The sequence below is a fragment of the Anastrepha obliqua genome, chromosome 2 (genome assembly GCF_027943255.1).
Source record: "Anastrepha obliqua isolate idAnaObli1 chromosome 2, idAnaObli1_1.0, whole genome shotgun sequence".
NCBI classification, from domain to species: Eukaryota; Metazoa; Arthropoda; class Insecta; order Diptera; family Tephritidae; genus Anastrepha; species Anastrepha obliqua.
Window position 1 is genome coordinate 132,488,100 of NC_072893.1, and position 26,296 is coordinate 132,514,395.

The 26,296-nt window shown below is 37.7% G+C and overlaps 1 protein-coding gene across 2 annotated transcripts in view; it reads left to right on the plus strand.

Moving 5' to 3' along the window:
- LOC129239676 (uncharacterized) overlaps positions 1-26,296 on the plus strand; it is a 226,779-nt gene that overhangs the window by 100,800 nt on the left and 99,683 nt on the right. For both annotated transcript variants that reach the window (XM_054875371.1, XM_054875372.1), the window contains exons 5-6: positions 2,097-3,401; positions 5,093-5,328. In XM_054875371.1, the coding sequence (XP_054731346.1) occupies positions 2,097-3,401; positions 5,093-5,328 (1,541 nt within the window). The remainder of the gene's footprint in view (positions 1-2,096; positions 3,402-5,092; positions 5,329-26,296) is intronic.

Genomic DNA, 26,296 nt, shown 5'->3' on the forward strand with positions numbered 1-26,296 from the left:
ACTGGTATTATTCAATAGACGCAAATGTGTGTGCTACTGTGTTGCGGTAAAAGTTGTTAAAACATGCTATGCTATGCTATGTTTTTCTATGCTATACTGTATTGTGCTATGCTATGCCATATTATGTATGTTATTGTACTTGTTACCCATAATTATTTGATGTCGATATTAATAACTTAATTGTTCGGGCAAATGAAATTACAAACATACATCCATCCATATATGGACATACATATATACATACATATATACTGCATATGTACTTGGCATAAGTATTAGCTGGCATAAGAATCTACATACACACAATCAAAAGGAAAAATGCATGCAGCCATACATATCCAGATTTATTATGGGCTCACTGCGGCAAATTGAGCTCGCAAAATTATTAAATGTCTTCTGGAGTTATTGTTTTTACAATTGTTGTTGCGTAGAATCTTTGTCATTTGCAGCATGTCGCTGTTGATTAAGTACCATACGCTATGAGGGTGTGCCATGCGTTTGCTTTTGTTTAGAGATTCCATTTTTTTTGTGACTAACCCATTTTGTTGCAGCTTCGCACGCATTTCGAATGCCACAAGAAACCCTCCTCCGCGCTTTGATTCCTTTGTGCGCTTTTTAGAATGCATGTGGAGTCTTTATGCAAATAGTTATACAAGTATATACGTATGTGTATGTATGTGTTGGTATGTGTATATCTCGTACTCCCACTGCCTCTTTTTACTCCTTCTCCTTTGACGTGTTCGCATTTTTATTGCTTGCCCGCCCTGGCTAGACGGCGGGTATGGCGAGTAGTTTGCATAAATTTGACGAATTTCAGTAAGAAAATTACTATATTTTGCGGTAATGTTTTTGCGTAAGCACGTCGCAAGTAATAGTAAGTGAGCGGATCTACAAATTTGTGGCTAAATAGACTTAAGTGGGCTAGTGCAGGGAAAAAGTTTGCAGTCGACAAATTTCTTCCACTCTAAATTATTGAATTACAAAATGCATTGCCTGCAGATCTTTTGATACTCGTATATGAACACATAGAGGAACAAAGGACGCACAGGGAGAGTTTAGAAAAATGATGAGTAAGGTAAGTGCCTTTAGCGAGGAACTCTTTGAAGTTCTATCACCGCAGTTTTTCTCTTCTGAACAATGGAACTGGTGTCTTTTTCCATCAACTCTTTTTAGGAGAAGCTTATAGCCTTCCGACTACTGGTATATTTTTCAAACCGCTTGCAGTTTCAACCGCTGGGCTTCGGGAAGCAAAGAAGCAGGCGAGTGCTCTTGGAAAGCGTTTGAGGCAAGGCTTCAGGGAAGTAGTCCAAACATATAAGCCCTATTAGAAGCTTCCCGTATAGGAAAGTATTTGGCAGTTAGAGCCTCGGTTCCATTTAGTAGACTTCACGTCGTTCAATATTTACACAATTTTGGCAATTCTATATTAGTTTTTTTGGTTTTCCATAGTTGTTGAGCCAGAATATCTATTAAAGATTTGTTTAGGAATGAGTTAAATATACATAAATAAATAAAATTAAAACATCATACTGTAAGGAGTATGACCTCTTTTTTCACTCGCTTGAGTTTTTCAGCAAGGTATACTAAGTATCTTATCGTGCCGATCTACGCCTTCCAACCATCGGAGTTTTAGTTTTCCTTTGCCTCTATTTCTACACGGACCCAGTAAGATTTTCTTCAGTGAGTATGCTTCGTCTGCCCTTATAATGTGACCAGCTCTTTGTAGACGCTTAAGATTTATTGGCGTGACAATTTCCGGGGGTTTTTATAGTTTTCCCAAGTATGCTTATACAAGTACGTATTACCTTGTCTTCCAAAAGACTATTTGCATTTTTCTCTGCGTGTAGACATTACCATCCTTTTAGCTTTTCGACGATTATTTTCGTTTTATGCAAATTTGGAATCTAAGATATTTTTGAGCAACCAATTTTGAATGCAAATTTCGACGTCTGTTGGCAAACCAAGGCGTGCCTGAGCCAGATTAAGATTGTTATTATTGTCATTTCGTATCAATGCTCTCTTATTCCTTTTATTATTAAATGTGGTACAATTTTTATTCCTCTTTTCTTTTGCTTCCTCTTTGCTGTCCATTTCAGCTGCAACAGACGAAGAGCGGCTCACAATCGACCCAGAAGCAGGATCTGAGCTTCCTCAACGAGGCCTCTCCCATTTACGTCACCTCGTTCACAAGCACTCAGATCACGTGCAGCAGTTCGACAGTCACCACCGCGACCGCAGCAACAGCCGGTCTCATTACCTCGTCGACAATTGCACAAACTTCCTCGGCGACGTCGACGGGCATCACGACCACAGCGGCGGTTGTTCACGTTTCGGCGCCGCAGAGTTCAGTGGGCACAACCGATCGCAACACCAATCAAACGACGGCAGCGATTGCGAGCGCAACAACAGCAGCGGCAGTGGCCGCGGCAGCAGCAACGAAACTAGCCAATCATAGCGGTAGCAGCATTTACCAGCAGCAACAGTTGCCGCAGCAGCACCCGACGTTGGCGAAGTCAGCAAACGCAGGTAAAGCCCAACAACACCCTCCACCGCCATTAACGCTGCAATTGCAGCAGCAGCAGGCCGTGCAGGCGGCACAGTTGGCGCAACTGCAACAGTTGCAGACGCCAACGATTGCCACCAGCCTGCAGCATTTGTCTTTAGCTGAAGAGGAGGACGACGACGACGATTTGATTGGCATTGACGCCAACTATTATAGCATTAACTTTATAAAATACAACAACAAACACGCACAATTGCCACCAACCACAACCGCGGTGGTGCTACCCGCAGCGCTAACAAGTCAGCTACAGAGGCAACAGCAACAGTTACAGCAGCAACAGTTGCTACAGCAACAACTAGAGCAACAACAAGCGCCGCTGCAGCTGATACAGACAAAGTCGCAACCGCACATCCCACCCCCGTTGCAGATCCCCAGCACAATATTTGTCGATGCACAAACCTCCCCGCTGACCGCGACTGCCGTGGATGATCTGAAGGGACCGCTGACAGCAGCAACAGCAGCGGCAACTACGGCGACAGCAGCTGCTGGTGGCTCCACAACACCAACAACCGAGTACACGACAGCCATATCCAGCAGCCACCTACAGCAGGCGTTCGCTTCAGCCGCCGCCGCGGACCAGCAACAACGACAGCTGCAGCAACCGCAACTACAGCAGTTATATAACAACAACAATATAGCAGCATCGAATTTCGGTGCTCCGGCTGCCTTGAGCAACAGCAATAATAAAGCGGCCGGCGTGATAGTTCAGCAGCCAACTGCTGGTAGTGGTGTAGGTGTGGGCGTGACTGCGGCTGGGGGCAGCGGGGCGTATGGTAGTAGTATTATTAGTAATTGTGATTTATTAATATCAAATAATATACATCCACCGAGACGAGAGGTAAGTGAGGCGTGGTCGGGCGGACATGACTTGTCCCAAGTTGAGCTGCATGCATTATTGTTGTTGCTGTTGTATTACTCTGCTTTTGAGTTGCCAGGATATGGTTTGTTGTAGTTTTGAGTTTTTATTTCGATTCATCGGCTAATTGTTTTTTATGAGAGATTTCGTCAAAAAAAAAGATATGGACGATATTGTCTTAATAAAAAGTACGATATTATATTGTTTATTGTATGCGACAGGTTTAGTTAGCTTCTAATTTTACTTATAAAAAAGTTTTTTCCAACTCTTTCAAATACTTTTGTGTTTGTAATTTTTTGTTGCCCAAAGATTTTGCATCAGAAACGTGGTAATGAGTTTGATGAATTTACCATTTTTTGACATTCTATTTTAAGCGTTTATGCGAAAAAGTGATTTACGATATTATACAAATACTACTTTTATAGTATCTTTACATTTTTTTCGTTAATTTAGTGCTGTTAAGGTATTACGATATATATATAATAATTTTTGCGTGATATGTTTAATTTTTTCCGCAAAAAGGCCGTATCTGTTCGATTTAGTTAATTTTTGCGAATAAAACGCACATTGTAATTTACGATATTAAAAATTTCTTACGATATTTCGGAAAACACCTATTTTCTTTGTTTTTTTTTTTTAATTACGCATTTTCAAAATGTACGATGTATGCTCTGCAAAAGTTTTATTCGATAAAATGTTTTGAATGACCTTTGTTATGTGCCGCAACAATGGACAACATTTTACCAATATTGCCAACTACAAAACCCATTTATCCGCAAATTCATTTTGAGCACTTATAACAATCAACTGCCCTTCAATGGCTATCAATGCGCATTCCTTTGCTGAATTTCAAATTAAAATAAATATATCCATAGTGATGCTATTAGCATTGACATGCCAGTATTCGAAATATCGATTGGCCTCACCCAAAAGTTGTGAAAAGTAGCAGTGAGTGTTGGTGATGCTGAAAACTCACACTTCTCAGTCAAACATTTCATGATTAATTAGCTGTGAACTCAGCAAACTAGGGGGGCAGAGTGAGAGCCGCACAAAGGGTTTTTGTGCTAAGTGTTTGACATCTATGCTTTTTGGAATAAATGGCATTAAAATAATTTTTGAAAGGCGCTGAGTTTAAGTCAACACTTTGGCGACAAATAATTGTCACAAGTGGCTTTTAAAATTTGTATAGCAGCAAAAGAGCGAACAAAATACCTTGCTAAAAGGGGTCAATTTTAGTTCAACTCTCAGTTAAGTGCTCAAGATAATTTAAGTTGTCATATAAATTTGACCTCAATCGCTTCTTCGTTATGATAATTTTTTGATTTTTCGTTTAGTGTTAAAACCGTGTGTTTAAATATAAAAAGGTTTTAAAACTATCTAATTAAGCTTAATTTTAATTAATTTATTTTTTTCTATTCAATGCGAAATATAAGTTTGTATGTCACATAAATACTTCTATAATTGCATGCGCATTGCTTTGATGAGTTCATTAACGAATCTTCCCTTTCATTATCTTACTATTTGAATGACTTAATTAATGCCATTAGGAATTTTTTGTTTACTATAGAATTTTAAATTCTATTGAAATTTGTAGTTTCCCGTAATGTTTACAAGTCGACAGTTTCTCTAATTATTAACTCGCCTCACACTTCTCTCCCTCCCCTTCTTTGCAGTTACTAACTACACTTAATGACGATGGCAGGCACTTTGATGGCGATACAGCAAATAGCAAAAACATCAACATACAAAGTGGCAGCTGCAGTGGCAATAGCAACGACTTGCTAAACAATACAACAAATTTATACGATAAACAAATACAACAATTAAAAAGTAGTAGTCCAAATAGTAGCATATCAAAAGGAAGAACTGAACTTTTATTAGGAGACCAAAGTTTAAGGCAGGAAATTCGGTGAGTACCAACAAATCGATTTGTATTGAACTACAATTTTATATGTTGTACTGTTTTTATTGAGATATTTTGTTAGAAAGCATTACCGAGTCATTACTTGATGCTACTGAGACATGAAGGTATATTATAAGAATTACGATATTAGTATTTTTAATGATATTACTATCAAGGCTTACATTTCAATTATTTAAGTTTTTTTGGCATCGACATGTGCAATTCTTCTTTTACGATATTAAATAAAAACGATATCATATATTACATCGAAGGGTGTTTGAAGTTTTTAATAACGCTCAAGCATCTTTAGAGCTTCTTTAGGCAAATTGGATGCAGAATGCTACATTTGTACATTTACGATATTAGAAAAAAAATACGATATCTTCAAATATCACTTACCTTTAGAAACTGTAGGTATGTTTTAGAAATTCTATGATTCAATTCTGATATATGACGTGATATGGCGCAACAAGTCGGCTTATATGGGATTTTGTTTATTTTTTGTAACACAACTCATTTCTAAAAAATGCTTCAGAGAGTGTAGGAATTTTGCAGCTTACAATTGCAATTTAATGTCTCAAATAGGGCTTCTGCAAGAAATAGTTAATTTTCCATAACAAGGTCTATTTTTTCTTTACGATACTTGAGAAACTATTTAATCTTAAATCAAAGCGTTTATACTCGAATCATCCATCGAAGCGTTTTGCGCTGGATCTCGGAACTAATGAAATTAACCATTTCCGGTTCATTAGAGAAGGCTGCCATAATGAATCATGATTACAAAAAAATTTAATTTAATTAGGCCGCGAATAATGTTTTCACAGTGTTTCCCTAACTCAAATAAGGGAAATATGTGATTAAAGAAGTTTTTCAAAATTTTTTCTATTTAATTTGCAATAAATTAATAATATTAAAAAAAATAATAACAATAATAATAAAATAATAATAAAGCGTACAGAAAGATGTTTAGAGGCCGAGAGTCAGAAGTAAAAAAGAAACAGTTATTTGAATTTTATTTTTATATTTCCGTTATCGCTATTTTTCCTAGTGTACTTTAGTTGGTCATTACACGCATTAGCGGCGAACGCAAAACAACGTTGCATACATCTAGGCGCATTATTACACGGTCTCGCATGCTGCAGTGGCCATCAAACTAAAAAGTGGGTTGTGATTGCTGCTTGCAGCATTCAGCACAAACATTTCAAAGTTTACACTCAAATTTTTTAAAATAAATTATTAATGACGCTTAGCGGTATTTTAGTCCCGTTTTTAGACATAATATTTATTTATTGTGTTATTTAAACTAAAGTCCTACTGAAGTCATCAAAACGTTATCTTAGATGCTCAAAAATGTTTGCTTTTTAAGAAGGGGATATTCTGATGTGTCGAAAATGTGTGTATCTTATTGATCTACATACATACATACAAGGGAGCTCTCTCAGGGATAAAATTCTCGCCAGCCCTGGAGTACATAGAAATATTAAATTTCTTAGAAACGCATTCAGCTTTTCTGGATCAGGGGTCCAAAGGGATTGCATGGAACAAGCAAGCTGATAGATTTACTAGAGAGGTCATTATAAATATAACAATAAGGGTGGAGCTTTCCTTAGAGATGGGAGGAGACAGCAGTAAAGCAGAGCTCAAACGAAGACAGAAAAAACTAAAGGACCAACCCATCTTGGCACTAACCTAAGGACTACACTTGGCAAAGTTCTTACTGGTAGGTTACCACTTACCGACCTTTACGGACCATTACTGGCGGCAAAGCCATCCAAAAAAGAAGTGCTTCTAAGTACGAAGAAGAGTCGACCTTATAGCATTGCAATTGATTGGACGCCCTTAGATCGAGTCCTTCCTCTGAAGCGATGGGTTTAGAATGCAGGTGCGAACTGTATGAGCAACACTTTCTAACTCGCTATAAACAGCAAAAAGCCGAACATATTTTTAGACACCCTTTTTGTTTTATTTGTTTAACTCTGTATCAAATAAATAAAAGGCTTTTCCTTGTGTTCGATTTCTGTGAGCAATAAATTAAATTCATTTTAATTTTGGTGGAGCTGCTGCAATGCTGGAAGTTCAATTTCAATTTCAGTTACGCAAATGTGCGGAAATAAATCACAAGCTTGGCCTTTTGCCATAAATTTATGCAAATTATGTGTACTTACAAGGATAGTTATATACATACACATACACACATATATAAAGGGTGTTTTTTTTAGAGGTTAGGTTTTCAAGTTGGCACTACTTTTTTCGTAGATGGTCTTTTTGACAGCTGTCACTTGATTTATGCTCAGTTTGGTTTGTCATTTCATAATGAATAGACTTACACCTGAACAACGTTTGCAAATCGTGCAAATTTATTACGAAAATAATGGTTCGGTTCGCGCGACGCATTGAAGAAAATTTTGTTTAGCGATGAAGCTCACTTTTGGTTGAATGGGTATGTCAATAAGCAAAATTGTCGCATTTGGAGTGAACATAATCCACAAGCCATTGCTGAGACGCCGTTACATCCTCAAAAAGTCACTGTTTGGTGTGCTCTATGGGCAGAAGGAATCATTGGTCCATTTTTTTTTTTAAAATGAAGCCGGTCATAATGTTACAGTCAATGGAGAGCGCTATAGAGCCATGATTAATGACTTTTTCGTGCCTGAATTGGACGATGTTGATGTGGACGACCTTTGGTTCTAACAAGACGGCGCTACATGCCATACAGCCAACGCAACAATCGATTTATTGAAGGAAACTTTTGGTGAACGCATTATCTCGCGCCGTGGACCTGTGGCGTGGCCTCCAAGATCGTGCGATATAACACCGCTGTACTATTTCTTGTGGGGCTATGTGAAGTCGCTTGTCTACGCAGATAAGCCCGAGACGATTGACGTCTTGGAAGAGAATATTCGGCGCGTTATTGCTGACATACGGCCCCAATTGCTGCAAAAAGTGGTCGAAAATTGGGCCTCTCGGCTGGAATTTATTCGAGCCAGCCGCGGCGGCCACTTGCCCGAAATCATTTTTAAAACATAATGGCAAACCCTTATCTTTATAATAAAGCTAAATTCTTGGCCATAACATTAAATTATATACGTTTTATTTCATCTTGAAAACCTAACCTCTAAAAAAAACACCCTATATATGTATGCATACATAAACTGTTAGCACATAAAGATACATTTAACAAATATAGAAAATTTTGCGCAATTTTAAGGCACAAAATTTGCGCGCCTGCCACAGGCAATTGCCACGCTCACATATTTACGTACATATATTCACCTACACTACATGGAAGTCGTGTTTTGTGTCGCACTCTGTTTAGCCCCGGACATGCATCTCTTTCTTCTGAAGTGTGCGAGAAGGCAATTGTAGTTTTCTGCCATAGCATATTTCCTTTGTGGCAAGTGACGCTTCCAAGTATCTTTTCCTGCGCAATTGGGCATATGTATGTGTGTGTAAGGCAGAGAAATTCTTATATAGCAACAAAAAACAACAGCAAATATTCGCATGCAACTACGTATTGAAGTATAGATTTTACATACTTTTGGATCACAATAATACAGCTTCGAACAAAAAATATGCACGCTAAAGTTTTAGTCGTATTTTTGTTTTTTAATTCGAAAGCTTTGCTGATCTCTTTTAAGAAAGGAGTATTGGAAAAGGCTTGTGAAAAGAAGTTGGGTGGAAAATAAATATTCTGTCTATTTTCAGTTGGGTACAGCGATATGAAAAAGGTTTGTTTTGAGCTGAGCGCGTATGGTTTGTAAGTAAGAATGAGAAAATATACGATTGCCAAGCCTGACGCGGAATTCGGAGCATGATTGTGGAGCTGGAAGGTGATTTTTCTCAAGGCGTCTCTAAGATACAACTTAAGTAAGATGGCTTAGACAGAGGCTCCAATTCATGTGTGAAATAGAAATAGGATAAAGAAGAATCCTGAGAATAATAAACTTGAGCTCGTAGAAATTGGTCGCTTAGTTTTCTTTTCATCCCGCATATCATAAAAATCGAAAAGAAAACGGGTTAAGCTAAGAGAGTCGAAGATCAAACTGTGAAAGCCGTTTTCGTTTTTCAAAAACAGTCGTTTTTGCAATTACCTCGTTTGAATAAAAAAATGTTCTGCTTGCCATATCTTCAAATTGAGGAACAACTAGTAGTTCGAAGAATCCGAGGAAGCCTAGTCTGGAGAATAGGGGGATGTGAAATGAGTTGGATCCTTATTTTCATTCATTTTGCTAGCACAACTGCTGAGGCGTGAGTTCGAGTGTTGTCTTAATGAAAGAGGAAAATCACTCGACTTCCTCGATTCAAACGAATGCTAAGCACAAAGAAATGGAGCAATATGACTGAATCTTGCTTTGTATTCTTCCAAGAGATGTTACTAACTAAACGTAATCTCGATACCCGCTAGTAGTGCCATCTCTCTGACTTTATACGGACTTTTCAAATGACTGCGAGAGAAAAAAATAAAATGAGATTCAACGATTGATGTCTTAGCAAGCAGCCAATTAAGCTCGGATTCTCTGACTGTCTGTTGATATTCGCATTTAAGATATAGGTAATGAGATAAACTCACAAAAAAAGGGGCATCAACTCCCTTTATAGGTCAAGAACTCATCTCGTACGTAGGCAAGTGGGAACTGTGCAAAGCGCTTTAATGCAGCTTTAGTGAGCTTATTCAAGTACAATCTAAAAATTGGCGGGAAATTCTGATTGGATTTTGTACGAATAGGCTTCAGTGCCACCTGACTTGGGAATTTTACCGCATGAAATCTGCAGTTGCCGAAAAGTAGCGGAAGAAATGGAAAATCGCATTCTTGAGCAATGTCCGGCGCTGATATACAAACGCAAAACAGTTTTGCGTGATGATGAATTCCAGAGACTTGGGTTTCATACCAAGACTTCTTTAGGATGCAGAAGTAAAGGGAATTTTCTAAATTCTTGTTAGCTCTTAAGATCACAGTGTTGGCTGGTGCTTATGCATAGTTAAGTATTCCATTCAATTTCATATCATTTCACTTCATTGTCTCACAACCGTTCCCTCGCTCCAATCCCGGAGCAGCCTCTACATGCATGTAGGTGTGTATGTAGCTGTTCGCTGCCGCCTATCGACCGACCATCCTTCTTAGCCAGTTTGCATTTTATAATTTATTTGCATGTTTGCCATACATGTGTGTGTGTGTGGCAGTGCGCGTGATATTTTATTGCTTTTATCACTCCTGTGGCAATTGCCTTGGTACGCAGTGGCATTGTAGTTAATGTTGTTGTAATTCCTTGAAAATTATTCTCTTATTAAATACTTTGGCTGGCGCGCCACCTGCAGCCGGAAGTTGTCGGAAGTACCCAAAACACGCGCCAACTAACAAATGAGGTGGCACTAGCAACGACGCTTGTTTCCAGATAACTCTTCAATCGATTTATTTTTGTGATATTTGTTTCCGAATTCTGCTTTGTTCCTTTATTTATCAATTGTTTGTTTTACTGCTCGCATCCTTTGCCAATTTTTTATTGTTTTTATGTTTTTGCCACACAGCTGCTGCTGCCACTACCTCGACTGCTAGCTCAAGCTCTCAGTGGTTGCTCTTTACCCCTCCGTCATTTGTTCGATTTCCATTTCCGCTTGCAATCGCTTATATTTATTGCCTTTTTATTATTATTGTCTGCCAGTGTTGCCATATTATGAGTTGTGTATGCAGGTGAGTAGCTGTTTATTTCTACAATGCAGCAGACAGCAGCGTGAGGCGAGTTACGGAGTGTGCGCTGCACGGCTTATAATTTTATCAGTAATCAAAGTTTATATTATTTATTTTTATTTTTTAATCGACGGCGCACGGCGAATTATTTATTGGCGTGCAACGCTTTGTGCCACAGTTTTGTTTTTTTATAAATTTCTTTTTCTTGCAATTCTTTGTTATTATTTTTTTGCCCATGCAACGTAGCCGCCATAGTCGAGTGAGGGAAAAGTGACGTGTGCGTGAATGCTATTCGATTGGCCCTCTGTTCGATGCCAACTGCAGACATAAAAAAGAAAATTATGGAATATTTTTTCCAACTCGGCAGGCGATTCGAGACCTGCTAGACCAATTTGGCCTTAAAAATTTATTAACAAAAATAAAAAAGCAGCCATCTACCGTTGGGAGGCGGCAAACAGTGGAAACGCCGAAGAAGCTTGGCCTTTTATCCAACAAATGATGCACCCCATATGCGTCTATACGTATTCACATATACATACAACACAAATACTTATATTCACATACAGACACTTTTACAAATATATATTTTTTTCATGCAACATCGAAGTTTTAATTACACCCAAACGCTTTAGCTGCCTGCTTCGTTGTTTGTTTGTTTTGTATTAACATGAACGAGGAAGTGCAGTGGTTGTAATTTTTGTTGTTGTAGTAGTATTCGGACTTTATTGGTAATACGAGCAATAGTAATAATTTTCACCGTTAGCGCAAAAGTCATTGAGAATTTATTGTTGAAAAATGGGAATCGAGTAGTGAGCAATTCATTTGGGGCACCTCGCGTTGAGAGGCGGAAAGTTTAAGTGTTTAAGTAGTACTCGGTTTAAAGCCCATAACTTTTAATAATGAGAGTTTTAATTTACTAATTTTGTCTTTTAAAGCAAATAAAAATGCATTTTATTAACTTTCGGAAATACAAAAACGGCAAACAGTAAATCTTAGTTACAGATAAATAAGGTATAGAGAATTACAGGAAAGGATGCAAGCTAACGCAATACTTCACACTCCTCAACCAAAATATGATGGTAACCCAACACCCCACACGCGCAATGTTTTAGCTAACGCAACAGTTCACACACCTCAACCAAAATATGATGGTAACCCAACACTCCACATGCGCAACGCTTTTGAGGAGATACCAGAGCAGCGATTGGCGTTCCCGTGGGAAACGCCTACTCAGCAAAGAATTGTTCACGTTGCTAGCACACGGGCTTAGCTTTAGTATTAGAATTAAAAAAACTTTTAAGTCAGTTGTAAAATAAGTTTCAACGAATAAAGACCGGTCTCCGGAATAAAATTGTTTTTTTTTTAAACAACCACGACCGGGTAATTTAACTGGCGCCCGAGCAGGGACCGACAGTACGCTAATCCCGAACAAACGCGAACGTTAATAAAGTACTAGTGAACCCTTAGAAAGAGTCGCGTCGTACGAAATACATATAATATAAGTGTTAACGGCTGAACTGTCGGTCCCGAAAAAAACGCGAGTGTAGAGAACGAGGCCCCCGAGTAGCTGCAGGACGAACTACAGAGGAAAAGGACGGCAACGGATGCCAAGCCGCTCTGCCCGCACCCAGGACCAAGAGGAGATGTCGCTGGACCCAATCATATTAATAGAAATTTTGTAAGTTTAAGAAAATAATGCAACTAAATAAAAAGTGAAGGAAAAAAAATCTAGAAAAGAAAATTCATATTAATAGAAATTTTGTAAGTTTAAGAAAATTAATGCAACTAAATAAAAAGTGAAGAAAAAAATCTAAAAAGAAAAGTTCATATTAATAGAAATTTTGTAAGTTTAAGAAAATTAATGCAACTAAAAAAAGGTGAAGAAAAAAAAATCTAGAAAGAAAAATTTTGTAAATTTAAAAGAAAATCCAAAATGCCTGACGACAACATATCTTCAATACTCCGACCTTCCGTGCTGAACACTGGCACCGCGGCCAGCAGCAGTGCAATGACAGGATTAGAAGAGACAATCCGTAGAGTAGTCAAAAATATTTTTGAAAGTGAAGGACAAAAGCTAGTGAACAATATAGTGAACCCTAACCATGAATTCCTTAATTTGAGGGACGAACCCGTAGTTACACAAGGAACCACAGATTCGGACCGTGTCCCGGAAATAGCTAGAACAATAAGAGAATTTGCAGGAAATCCAAGTGAGTTTAGCTCCTGGAAAAAAAGTATAGAGAGACTTTTAGAGTACTATGGTCAGTATCAGGGGACTCCGAGACATTTCGGGATACTTATGACAATAAGGAACAAAATTGTAGGTCATGCAGACGAAGTTTTGGAATCTTATAATATTCCATTAAATTGGACGGCTATTCGCTCCTTTTTAACTTGGCACTATGCTGATAAACGAGATCTAAAAACTCTCGAGTACCAACTTTGTAGCTTGGTTCAGGGACGTTTACAAATTCGGGATTTTTATCAACTAGTTTATTCCCACCTGTCCTTAATATTAAACAAAATATCTTGTATGGAGGAGAGCCCAGAAGCTATAAGAGTCTTAACGAACATGTATAGAGAAAAAGCTCGAGATGCCTTCATAAATGGACTCAACGGCGATATGCCAAGGCTTCTAGCGGTAAAGGAACCAAAGGACCTCCCCCATTCACTTCATCTATGTGAAATCCTCGAAAACCAAGTAAACTTTTCCCCTCACAATAGGTCAAACAGACAGGCACCTCCAGCACCTGTAAAGTTAAATGGACAAAGGAATATGCCTCTAAATACGCGAGCATCCTACCATATTCTTCGACCATATTACCCAAAACAAACCCCTCCATCTCTACCACCCAGAAATATGTCACAGTACTACCAAAGGACTTCACCTGCTCAATTTGGTTGGAATACACAACGAACTTCTCAACAGTATCCTACATCCTTTCAACCGCCAACTCAACCATGGCTTTCTCAACCTTACCCTCAGGTCAGAAATACATTCACACCCCCTCGCCCGGTAGCTCCAAAACCATTACCGAGACCGGAACCCATGGAAATTGATCGTTCCATGCAATCTAAGGCAATTAATTACATGAATAGACCAGGACCAAGTAAACCAGCTGAAAAGAGGCCATCCAACACTTCTCATCAAATACCATACAAGTTTCAGAGGAACTTTCATATTGAAAGTGAACGGCAATAACAGGAAGTCCAACAGGAAGGATATGAACAAGAATGTATACCTACAATGGACGAATATGAGATGGCATTGAATCATGGATATAATCCGCAGTTGTCTCAGGAACATGAAACCTCAGCTGACTTTACGGATATACATTTTTTAGAATGACGTGTTCTTCGTTACCGTACATAGAGTGTCGGACGAAGAACGGAAAAATCATTAAGATATTACTAGATACTGGTTCTAGTAAGAATTATGGTATATTCAGCCAAATCTTGTTTTAAAGGCTCTTCTTAATGAACAACCCTTCTTCGCAAACTCCATAGCCGGAAAAATAGAAATCACCCATCACACCTTGGTAAATCTTTTCGGGAAAAATGATACAAATTTAAAATTCTTCCTACTCCCAACATTAAATTCTTTCCACGGAATTCTTGGTAACGATAGTCTAAGAGACTTGTCTGCTATTATAAATATCCACGATAATACACTAAAAATTGATAACAATACAGTTATTAAAATTAAACAAAAATTCTCAGCGGACGTTAATAAAATTGATATTGGTAAATCTTTTCGGGAAAAATGATACAAATTTAAAATTCTTCCTACTCCCAACATTAAATTCTTTCCACGGAATTCTTGGTAACGATAGTCTAAGAGACTTGTCTGCTATTATAAATATCCACGATAATACACTAAAAATTGGTAACAATACAGTTATTAAAATTAAACAAAAATTCTCAGCGGACGTTAATAAAATTGATATTAGGACCGAACACATGATATGGCAGCAGAAAAATGACATAAATTATTTAACAAGAAAATATTCCAAATTATTTTCGGAACCCAATGCAAAGCTTACCTATACCACCACGGTAGTTGGGGAAATTAAGACTCTTTCGGACAGCCCAATTTATTCCAAATATTATCCCTATCCTTTAGCTATGAGAAACTTTGTAACCCAAGAGATTGAAACCTTACTAAGAGAAGGAATCATTAGACGATCAAGATCTGCATACAATTCACCTATTTGGGTAGTACCCAAAAAACTAGACGCCTCCGGACAGAAAAAATATAGACTTCTTATCGATTACCGTAAATTGAATGGTATTAAGACAAATCCTAACAAAGTAAAAGCCATCCAGGATTTCCCTTATCCCAGGACGTTGAAAGATCTGAGATCATTTCTTGGATTATCAGGTTACTACCGACGATTTATACGAGACTACGCTAAATTAGCAAGACCACTGACTTCACTCCTTAGAGGAGAAGACGGACGAGCTTCAAAAACTAACTCCGGTAAAAAGTTAATCACGCTGAATAATAATGCCAAGCAAGCTTTCCACCAAATTAAAACTTCATTAATATCTGAGGAAGTTATACTCACATACCCAGATTTCAAAAAAGATTTCCATCTGACAACCGACGCATCAAACTATGCGTTAGGTGCTCTTTCAAGACCACCTAAATCTGAGGTAAATACTCTCACGACAACCGACCATAGTGACGAAAGCTCTGCTCATATCCTCATACCTGCTACTGAAGCCCCCAAGAGTTACCACAGACCCCCAAGAGTTAGAAAGACATAGACAACAAAATATAGAATTACTTACAAAGAAGCAAATAAAGGACCTTGGCTATCACAATAAAAACAGAAAAAAAAACGAAAGATTACTCCGTAGGTGAAGAGATATTTGTCAAAATAAATAAAAGATTAGGCTCTAAACTATCATCAAGATACAAGAAGGAAATAGTTGCAGAAAATAATAGGACTACAGTCAAAACCCAATCAGGCCGAACTGTTCACAAAAGTAATATCAGAAGTTAACCTTACCACCCAAAGCGTACTTGGTTCACCAGGCCTCATAACAAGAAGAAAAATCACCAAAAAAGAAAAAAAATAACAGGAAAAAAGAAAAAAGAAAAAGAAAAGGACAAAGGAAAAAATATATTTTAATTATAGAAAATTAAAGCTTGAACTGAATTTCTTCATATTAATTTAAATTCGCATCCATCGAATTAAATAAATTTCAAGAAATTAAACCAAATTTGGTTCTATTAAATTGAATTAATTTTGATACAATTAAAATCAAAGGAATTTTAATATGATTAAATTTAATTTGAAAATAATTAATGTAATCTTTAGCGAATAAAAAAAAAGAGTAAAATGCCATAGGCGTTCGATCATTAGATAATAGGAAAAATCGAGTAAAATGCCATAGGCGTTCGATCATTAGATAATAGGAAAAATCGAGTAAAATGCTATAGGCGTTCGATCATTAGATAATAAGAAAAATCGTTATAAATGCCATAGGCCAACGATACAAATTTAAAAATTAGATAAATAACTATAGGTCCATAATTACAACCTTTTTCATTAGATTTTATAGGCACAGCATGGAAATGGATTGCTAGTAACCCAGACCACCATGAATTAGAAATAATTAATAAAAATATTGGAGATTTACTAGAAAATAACGATAGACAAGTAATAATAAACAAAAAATTTTTAGATAAAATAAATGAAGCAAGAATAACACAAATGAAATACTTAAAAGCTTAAAAAATAATGAAAATGTAAAATTAGAACTAGGTCTTAAAATTAAATATAAATTACAATTAACTAAGGAAGAGCTTATTAATATTGAATACGCCTTACATTGGGCAAAATCAAATATTGTTAATTCATTTATATTGTCGAATCTAGAAATAAGCACAATTGAAAAAATTATTGGAAAAGAAGAAATACCTTACATTAATATTGAAGAAGAATTAGAATTTACCGATATTAGAATAGCCTCAAATGGCACTTCTATAATTTATATTCTAAGCTTACCTACTACTAATAAAGAAACTTGTGAAAAGATAATACTCAAAGGAGTAAAAAAAGAAAATAAACTTAATAAAATTGATTATGAAAAGATATTAAAATGTAAAACGAAAATATACGGACTAAAAAATGAATGTAGAGCATATAATAAAATAACAATTTGTAATGAAAAAGATTTTATAGAAATAAGTAATAATAGCTGTATTAGAAATCTTATAAACAGTAGACGCCCAAATTGCACGCTTATCAACGCTGACCACATTAGCAACCTAGAAGAAATACAACCCGGAATACTATTTTTGAACAATTATAATGGTTTAATCGAAATAGATGGCAAATCAATAGAACTGAATGGAACATTCATAATCCAACACCACAACTCCACTATCAACGTGCAAAACAAAAATTTCTACGTACAGGAAATTAGTAATTTACAACCTCTTCCACCTGTTCTACAAAAACGAAACCCGAAGACGCCACTCGAAGAAATATTATCCTTGCAGATGATGAAATGTCTCCAAATACAAAACTTGAAGAAGCTGGAGACGATCAACAAAATCAATAAAGTGGGTTTAACCTCCAATACAGCACTCACAATATCCATAATAATAGCTGTCATACTACTCGCACTTAAAATTTCCGGAAAAGAAAGCCGAAGGACTTTCAAGGGAATTGTAATAAACCAAACGCCCTTGGTACTCCTGAATCTACGGAGATGCGAACAGGGACGTCCGCACTTGAGGAGGGAGAAGCTAACGCAATACTTCACACTCCTCAACCAAAATATGATGGTAACCCAACACCCCACACGCGCAACGCTTTTGAGGAGATACCAGAGCAGCGATTGGCGTTCCCGTGGGAAACGCCTACTCAGCAAAGAATTGGTCACGTTGCTAGCACACGGGCTTAGCTTTAGTATTAGAATTAAAAAAACGTTTAAGTCAGTTGTAAAATAAGTTTCAACGAATAAAGACCGGTCTCCGGAATAAAATTGTTTTTTTTTAAACAACCACGACCGGGTAATTTAACTTGCACATTGAGTTCTAGAAGAGACGGTGGATAAAAGTATCAATACCACGCTCTTAAGCCCCAATACTCAATGTCTCACACACTTGCTAATCAGGGCTTGGGAGTCCTTGGGAGCCATTGATCAAAGTATCGGCTTTAAAAAAAAAAACGAATCTAAATCCAGTCAAGGTTGGACGCTTATATAATTTAAAATATGTTGAAGCATTTCATTGTACTCCTGACAGAGTAGGCCGTCTCCCCTAGTATACTGACCAATCCGTGTACCAGTAAGCTCAAGTCAGCCTACTTGAACCGGCTTACATCATTTCAAAGCCGTATTGGATTTGTGTACGCCGAGATTCCAGAATGTTCATAGCTCTTTAAACCAAGCGAAAAAAAAAGCAGAGGAAGAGTGGACAGAAGCAACACCTCATTGCCGACCTCCTTTTTAGACATTTCACAAAGCCGAGGCGCCAAACACAGCTAAACTCTTTTCTTCTTTGATGGAAAAGGGATGCTGGCTATATCATTCTCTTATCTTATTAGTTTGGATGTAACAGTCTGGCTGAGACTTGTCATAATAATATCACTCGCTCTGCTTCAATGTTGAACAGGCATTTTTTGCCCATCAAAAGTTTTGAATGGAGGAGGCTTTGACTTCTCACTCTGAAAGTGAAACATTTATCTGATTCAAACGTTAGTGGGCCCTCACACCTATTATTTCGCTGATTTCCAGCAATAACTGAGTCTGAATTTATTTAGCTCGGACGTACTCTTTGTATTAACTTCAAGGTATTCTGGCCTTCCTCCATTTTTTTGGGTATTAAATAGACTCTGTCTATTATACCATAGAGGCATAATAAATATGCTATGGAGCAGTACACAACCATTCAGGTAGTTAATTTTCAGCGACTTAGTAACACTTGAGCGAAAGATAAATTGCTGGTTGCCTCTTTGGCGTTCAGCTTCATACTTCGTATTTTTATATCGTTAATTTAATTAGCATTAAAATAAACTTCGTTTTTTTAACATTTTTTCTTTCTTTTTAGAATTTAATTTTTTTATTTTCGTGATTATCTGTAATTTATATTAATATATCTGTACATGATTCAATTATACAAGGTTAAGTAAAGTTTGACAACTGATTTCGGATGCTACTTAATCCATTGATGCAATTTGGAAGCAAGGGAAAAAAGGGCATAAGTTTATCCCCTTTCTGAAAATGTAGTAAAAAATTGAAAAAGGTCGTTAAGCCATAGAATAATTTTATGTTATTTTATAAATGGTACTTAATTATTTATATTTTTAACTTAACTATTCCCATGGATTTGTGTCATATATAGGTATATGTATTTTGACCATGCATCGGATTGGAATCTATATGTGCCACTTGTAAACCTACACTGAAGTAATAAATAAAACAACTTGAGAATAGTGGAAACTCTTAACGAGGAAAACAACTTTTATTTCGTCACGTCCGCTAATCATAGATTTGATTTTTTAATGAGATTACCTGCAAAGTTACAAGTATAAAATCTGTGTTAAAAAAAGATAAATTTATATACACGCAGAAACACAAGTAGACGCCCAAAGCATTGCATACTTTACTTACAATTATCTTATCGAATGCTCATTGTTCTCTTCTTTTGTTTATTGCACCGGTTAAGATGCTTTATTCGATACTTATTCATATTTCGATCAAACATGGTTTGCCCAACCAGCGACAGACGGAAAGGTTTTCGTGTTCGCAGATGTTCCACATTTGCTGAAACTGTTAAGAAATCATTTCATCGACACCGGGTATTTATACAAAGGCACGCTCTTAACGGCAAGACCTATCGCTCAGATTCTTGCGTATACGTCATTGTCCGATGCTCGAATAACGCACAAGCTGACGGAGCTGCATCTAACCGTGCATCATTCAGGCCGCCAGAAGGTGAAGTTAGCAGCACAGTTGTTTTCGCACACCACAGCAAGTGCAATCCGAAGGTGTTATGCGTTGAGGTTCGATATGTATCAGCCCATAGAAACAGCAGAGTTCATTGATACGGTGAATGATTGGTTCGATATTTTCAATACAAAGTTTTCGAATTTTTAAACTGCTGCTGCAAAAAAGCCCTATGGGATGGACTTGGGCCAGCAGGATGAAATTATAAGTAAGATGGACGCCTTGAACGATGAAACACGCGCTTATGGACGAATTTCAATGTTGCCTTTTCAAAGAGGCATAGAACTAAGCAACAAGTCCCTCAGGGACTTATATCGTCATGTTCAGGAAAAGTACTGCTTTCAGTACATTCTGACTTATCGATTAAATCAGGATGTACTGGAGCATATTTTCGGGGCGATGCGTGCGGATTGTATGACAATCCTAGTCCTATGGAATTTAAATATAGATTACGAAGATATTTATTAGGTGAATGAATGCATATATTACTCATTTCTGAATAATTTAACGCTTTCTATTAACAGCACGAAATACTTCAATATTAGTTGATCGTGGTAATGTTGAGGCCGACGAAACTAACTGGGTCCGTTTCTTTTACAGTAACTAGGAATTTATTTTACTATTTTGCTATCTTATGAAAAGCATTTACAATTGCCGACTCAATTTATGGATCTACGTATTTCAGTGCACAATTTGCTAGTATAGGTACATATATTGTGAGTGCTGCTAAGGGATAAAATACCCTTTGATACTTAATGATACACTGTTGGTCTGAAATATATCTATTAGGGAGTACCACCTGGAACTCCAATGCTAGGATACACTCGTTGCATGTGAATGCTACATTTATCATAGGAATATTTTTTTTATTGTATCACAGCAATGCTCCAAACAGTCCATATTGTCCCATGATCCCTAAAGTCTCTGAAGCTCAAGCAGGTGGACCATCGCATAAATACAGCGAGTAATGTTCTTAGGGCTGAACCCGAGAGGACCACCTTCATGAAGATTGTCTTACCGAAGCATAATTGTTCAAAGGAATGGATCGTGTGATTATATCAACAAAGACCCAAATGCGCCCCTAGCTTAAGTTCCACTTCAGCTTTTAGGATCTAGAGAGCAACTGTTAAAACAGTTCGTCAATAGTAAAAAGAAATTTGAAGTTTGGTCTAAGTGGGACGTCAATGAACATTTTAGACTGCCGAAGATTTTCAAATGAATGAATTTCTTCACCAAAGTACTTCTTTTAAATATTTCTTCATTTTTTACGTTCTTTCATGGCACCCACATAATTGGAATATTGTAGTGGTTGTACTCGCCAGCTCGTTCAGTCTGTATATGTCCTCGCACTTTATTGTGAAGGTTTCCCATATATCCGAGGTGACCTTGATAACTGCTTGTCTATCCGACTATTTCAGAAGCACGACCACCATCGACCCAAATAATTAAAAACGTTATTAATTTGAAAATTAATTCAATTTTATCGTAATATGATACTTACTCAAATGTTTATAGTTTGAATGTTTACGATTTTCAACGAATAATGAATAAGGCGAAGCGTCAAAATGGAAACGGTGTTGCCGACATAATAATTTGCACCAAAAGTTTAATTTTTACTACAATTTAAAAGTTTTTTCATAAGTCATATACGTATATTTGTAAAGAAGCAACATGTTTTCAAATAAGGGAGCCGATTTGTCAAGAGGAAGCGAGAAAGCTGCTTACTTACCTAACCTTGTATAATTGAATCATGATATCTGTAATTCGCATCTACTTTTTTCATTTTTCCTAGGGGCTCACTACAAATACCTTTGCTCAGTTTTTATCGCTCTTCCTATTATATTTCTTTTCTCACAATTTTTTCTTTTTATTTGTTTTTGTCTCAGTTTTCAATAAATTTTCCACACTTCAGTTTAACCTTTCGATTTTATTGAGCTACTTTAAGTTTTCTCTCACTTCTCACAACACTTTCATTAAGCTATCGAATTTCGTAATCAATAAATAATAAAAATACGCGAACCCACCAACACACACACATGGACATTTACATGAAAAAACAGCTACTGTTGCATCTAGTATTGTATCATATTCATCCTTCACTCCGATTTCTGGGTAACCGCCAACCTGTCTGTTCAACCTTTCAATCTGGCTTGTCAGCCATCGCATCACACCAGCTGTCTGTTTTGCTTTCAGCTGCTTCATGATTTGCTATGTAACTGGATAGTTATCATTTTCCTTCTCACTTGTCAGGTGTAGATAATCTTGACTCGAATTGATTTTGCGCTTCTTACTTTCTTCATGGTGGACTTTCTTCTTCTACGCTTGAGTTCTCTTGGCCATCCATTCAGTCGTTCATCTTCGTGCGTCATTGGTTAGGAATAACTTATGTGAGACTACGGTTTCATATTTCCATCGGAGTTGATGAGGTGACCAGTTGAAATGAAGACAGGCACTTTATTGGATTTAATTTTTTAATTTAAAATTCAGGAAAACTGGTTGACAGATTGGAACAATTTATGGGCGAAGCATGCCAAACGAAAAGAAAATTGAGTTCTACCAGGTAGTGCGGGATAACGAAAAGTTCATTATGTGCTAAAGTTTAGTTATACAAAATCTGGTATCTGCATATTTAAGAAGGTGAACGCTTCCGTAATTTGATGTAAAAATTTTAAGCAAATGCGAGGTAAACTGAGGGAGTAATAGAACCTTGACTAAAAGTATTTAGCCCGCCAACTTGGGTACCAGTGAGGCTGTAGACTGAATTGACGGTTCTTAAAAAAAACGATTTTAGTGTTTTTTACGTATTTAATTTTGTGTAAAAATTTAAACTGAGGAAAACTAAGCGAGTTATAGAACTTAACTGAACACTTCGTTCCACCATTAGCCAGAAGGAAAAGCACGGCTCAGTTTTTGTTCTCTGTTTGTTTCCGACCCTAGCCTCAATTATTGGATCAGTTTCTCACTGATTTGCCACAGAGTCGGAATGAATTTATGGTTTCTTGCTAGTATCGCTAGTAATCGCTGCAGTCTAGTAGTCGCTGCAGTCGATGATCCATATGCGTAATGCTCTACAAGAAAACTAAGCCGATGCTACTTCAAATATCACAGTGGTTATGATTTCGCTGGTTCACTGGAAAACGCCGTTTGCTGACTTATTACTTTTTTCAAACGAAAATCTTGCTAACGTAAAAAAAATTATTTCATAAGTAGTAGCCTCCACAGATAAGTTTGCCTTTTTGCGTCACTTGTTGTTGCTGTTTGCATGCACTTGCCGATTGCAACACTCCCCAACAATTCCAGTAATGCATGCCCCAACTGTCCAGCGCAGTGATGAACTTTTGCAATGACAAAATGTGACGCCTGTGCGTGCTGGCGGTTATTGGCACTTAGATAACAAAAGTTGGTTGTTGCTTTTGTTGTTATTGCATTTGGCTAGCCTGGCATGCCCTCGTTAAGCAGTTAATATGGTGGCAGCGCAAAACATCTGCAACAACATTAGCCAGAACAAAAGAAAAATCACGCATGCCTCTATAGTTGTTGTTGCTGTGCAAAACTACTGTTTATAGCACAATTCTTGTTTCTGTGTATGTTTATGGCTGGTTTTGTTGATGGTGCGTTCCTTCTACTAACTGTTGACGCGCTGTGATTTGATATCTTTCGCGCTGACGCAAAGCTGTTGTCAATAAATGTGGCTGTCAGTGCCTGTAGCGGTTTTCCGTTGTTGCTATTGTTGCTATTTAACTGCTAGCCTCAATTGCTACTGAAAACTTTTGCTGCGACAAGAGATTTTCAATTTAAAACACAACAACAAATATGCAGAGCTTAAAAAGCATGGACGTCCAGGTTTTGCACTCTTAGGAGGATTGAAAAAGTGAACAGCTCTAATTTCCCACTGCTTCGACTTGGGTTGAATGCGGTCAAAAGTCCCACTCTACCAGGGGCTCCCCTGATTGCCAACGCCACTGCCTGCGCACAATCGTACGCGCCACACATACTTTTGGGCGTTTCAGAACGCGAATCGCGGCGCGTATTTTCAATTTCGAGCACACAGCGAAAACTGTCAAAGTGACAGTTGCAGCGACATGTGTGCGGCGCATGTGAACAGTTGTGCGCAATAACAACGCGGCAAACTGAAAACTATTTGCAACCGCGCGCGTCGTACTAGTGCAGTAGCAAAAACACAGCGCCAGAGGATCCAGCAGGCGGCAGCAAAAAAATTAAAAGAAAAAAAAAAACACAACGCACTACAAATAATGCGGCAACAGTTGCACTGACAGCCCCAACAACAACAGAAAATAGCAAATACATATCATTTAATAATTTCTTATTGTTGCCACATTGCGTTGCCTATGCGCGCGAAGGCATAAAATTTGTTGACGCTCCCGCGAGAGTTGTTTGTGTTGGCATTGTTGTCCTCAACATTTGTGGCAGCAATGTTTATTATGTATACTGTATTATTGTCACGCTGGTAATCTGTACCCACAACTGTTGCCACCTTTGATGGCTGCTGTTGCCAACTTTTGCATTTGTTTGCTGCCGCCGACTGTTTGAAATGCGAGCAGCAGCGAGAGGCGAAGAAGGAGCAGCAGCAGCAGCCACACCAAAAACGGTGGCTATAATTCCCAGTAACAACCAAAAAAACAAAATTAACAAAAACAACAACCGTTTCAATGTCTGGGAATTGCGGTGTGCTGCTTGCAACTATGCGCCGCCACTAGAGTTTATTGGACTTTGCTCACACACACATACACTCCCATGCACATGCATTCATATGGTATTTCTTTTGTATGCGGTCAACGGTGGTTAGCGTTGGCCTTTGCTTCAACTTTTTGTTGCACGTCTTGATCGCTGATGTCGTTTTTGCTTGTGCTGCAGCGCTATTAGGGGCCGACGTGGTTTGCATGCGCTATCGCAGCCAACTTGGCAGCTAATCAACTGTGATTACATACATATTTACATAAATATATACATACACACATACACCTAAGTACAGTAATAAGTACGTGTAATTTCTTAACCTCAATAGCCATAATTTTCAAAAAGGAAAAGGGGTACCTGTGGTCCGAAAGATGTAAGAAAATTATTAAAAACGTGCCCGTTGTCTTAGGTGAGAAAGTAGATGTGGATGCGGCCGGTACAGCTTTAAAATACGGCATAAAATTTTAAGCCCATACTAAGGAAAAGGGAGAAAAGTGCTCAGAAGAGCGCAGACTGAAGCCATTCTCTATTAGTTCCTTCTATTAGCTTCTTTCTAGCTAGAGGACAAGTATTACAAAGCAATTTGCAGCGCAAAAAGTTATAGTGGTAATCTGAAGCATCAAGCGCAAAAATAAAGTGCGAGTAGTTTCTTTCTCGTATGCCAATTCTTCTAACTTCACCTGTTCAAGCAAATATTGCCTTCGTTAGTTAAAGTATAACTGAACCGGTATAATATTTCTTTGCCAGACGAGCTGCTTTATAAAGAAATACTTCGAGTGCTTCAAGTTTTTCGAATCCAAATCCTTTTTATCTCCGAACCAAGCGCATATTCTGCCGGAGCCGAATTAGACTAGATTGGTTAAAATCAAATATCTCCGTAAGTGTTCTCTAATTTCTTTGAAATCTTGACCCAGCATTAAGGAAAAAAAGTTAACTCTTTATTGAGTGAGTCCTAGGCGAGCTAGATCGTCGAGAAAGTGGAACACCCAAATTTAAATTCATTTAACTCCCCCAAGAATTGGTTTGAGACTATTTAGGTTATTCACAAAGTGCTCACCTAAAAAGTGAGTGCTTACTGGAATAAGGAGTGTCCAAAGAACTTAGACTCTGATGTTTTTCCATTACTTCTGAGGTTGAAGCAGAATCCTTCAATCGAGTCTGTTCTATGCGGACTGCCGAGGTCATTGCCAGTGTAGCCAACCAAACATCTAAACCCAGTTAATTCTTTCTGGAGTCAGCTCTAGGCTGCCTAAGTCCACGGCATAGTGGTCAATCAGATATCTGGATCCAATAAATCCAGTTAATCCACCTTACCTACCTTTCTTTACTATTCAGTTCGACAACAAAGGTCTGTTCGCTTTATTGGTTACTGATATAAGAAGAGCTGAACTCTGACTCTGCGTTATCCCTAAAGCCCCTACACAAATCAGCAGCACAACCCTAGTCACAAGTGAGCAAGAAATTAGCTGAATAGTTGGGGTCAGAAAACATTTTGCCGACTGTGGCTCACCCAACTGCATCGCTTGTTGCTCTTAGTTTTTGCTAAGTTATTATTTTGAGGGTCGGATCTCCTTTTAATAAGCAACTAAATGTGGATGTGTATGATTATACGCTGCATTTCA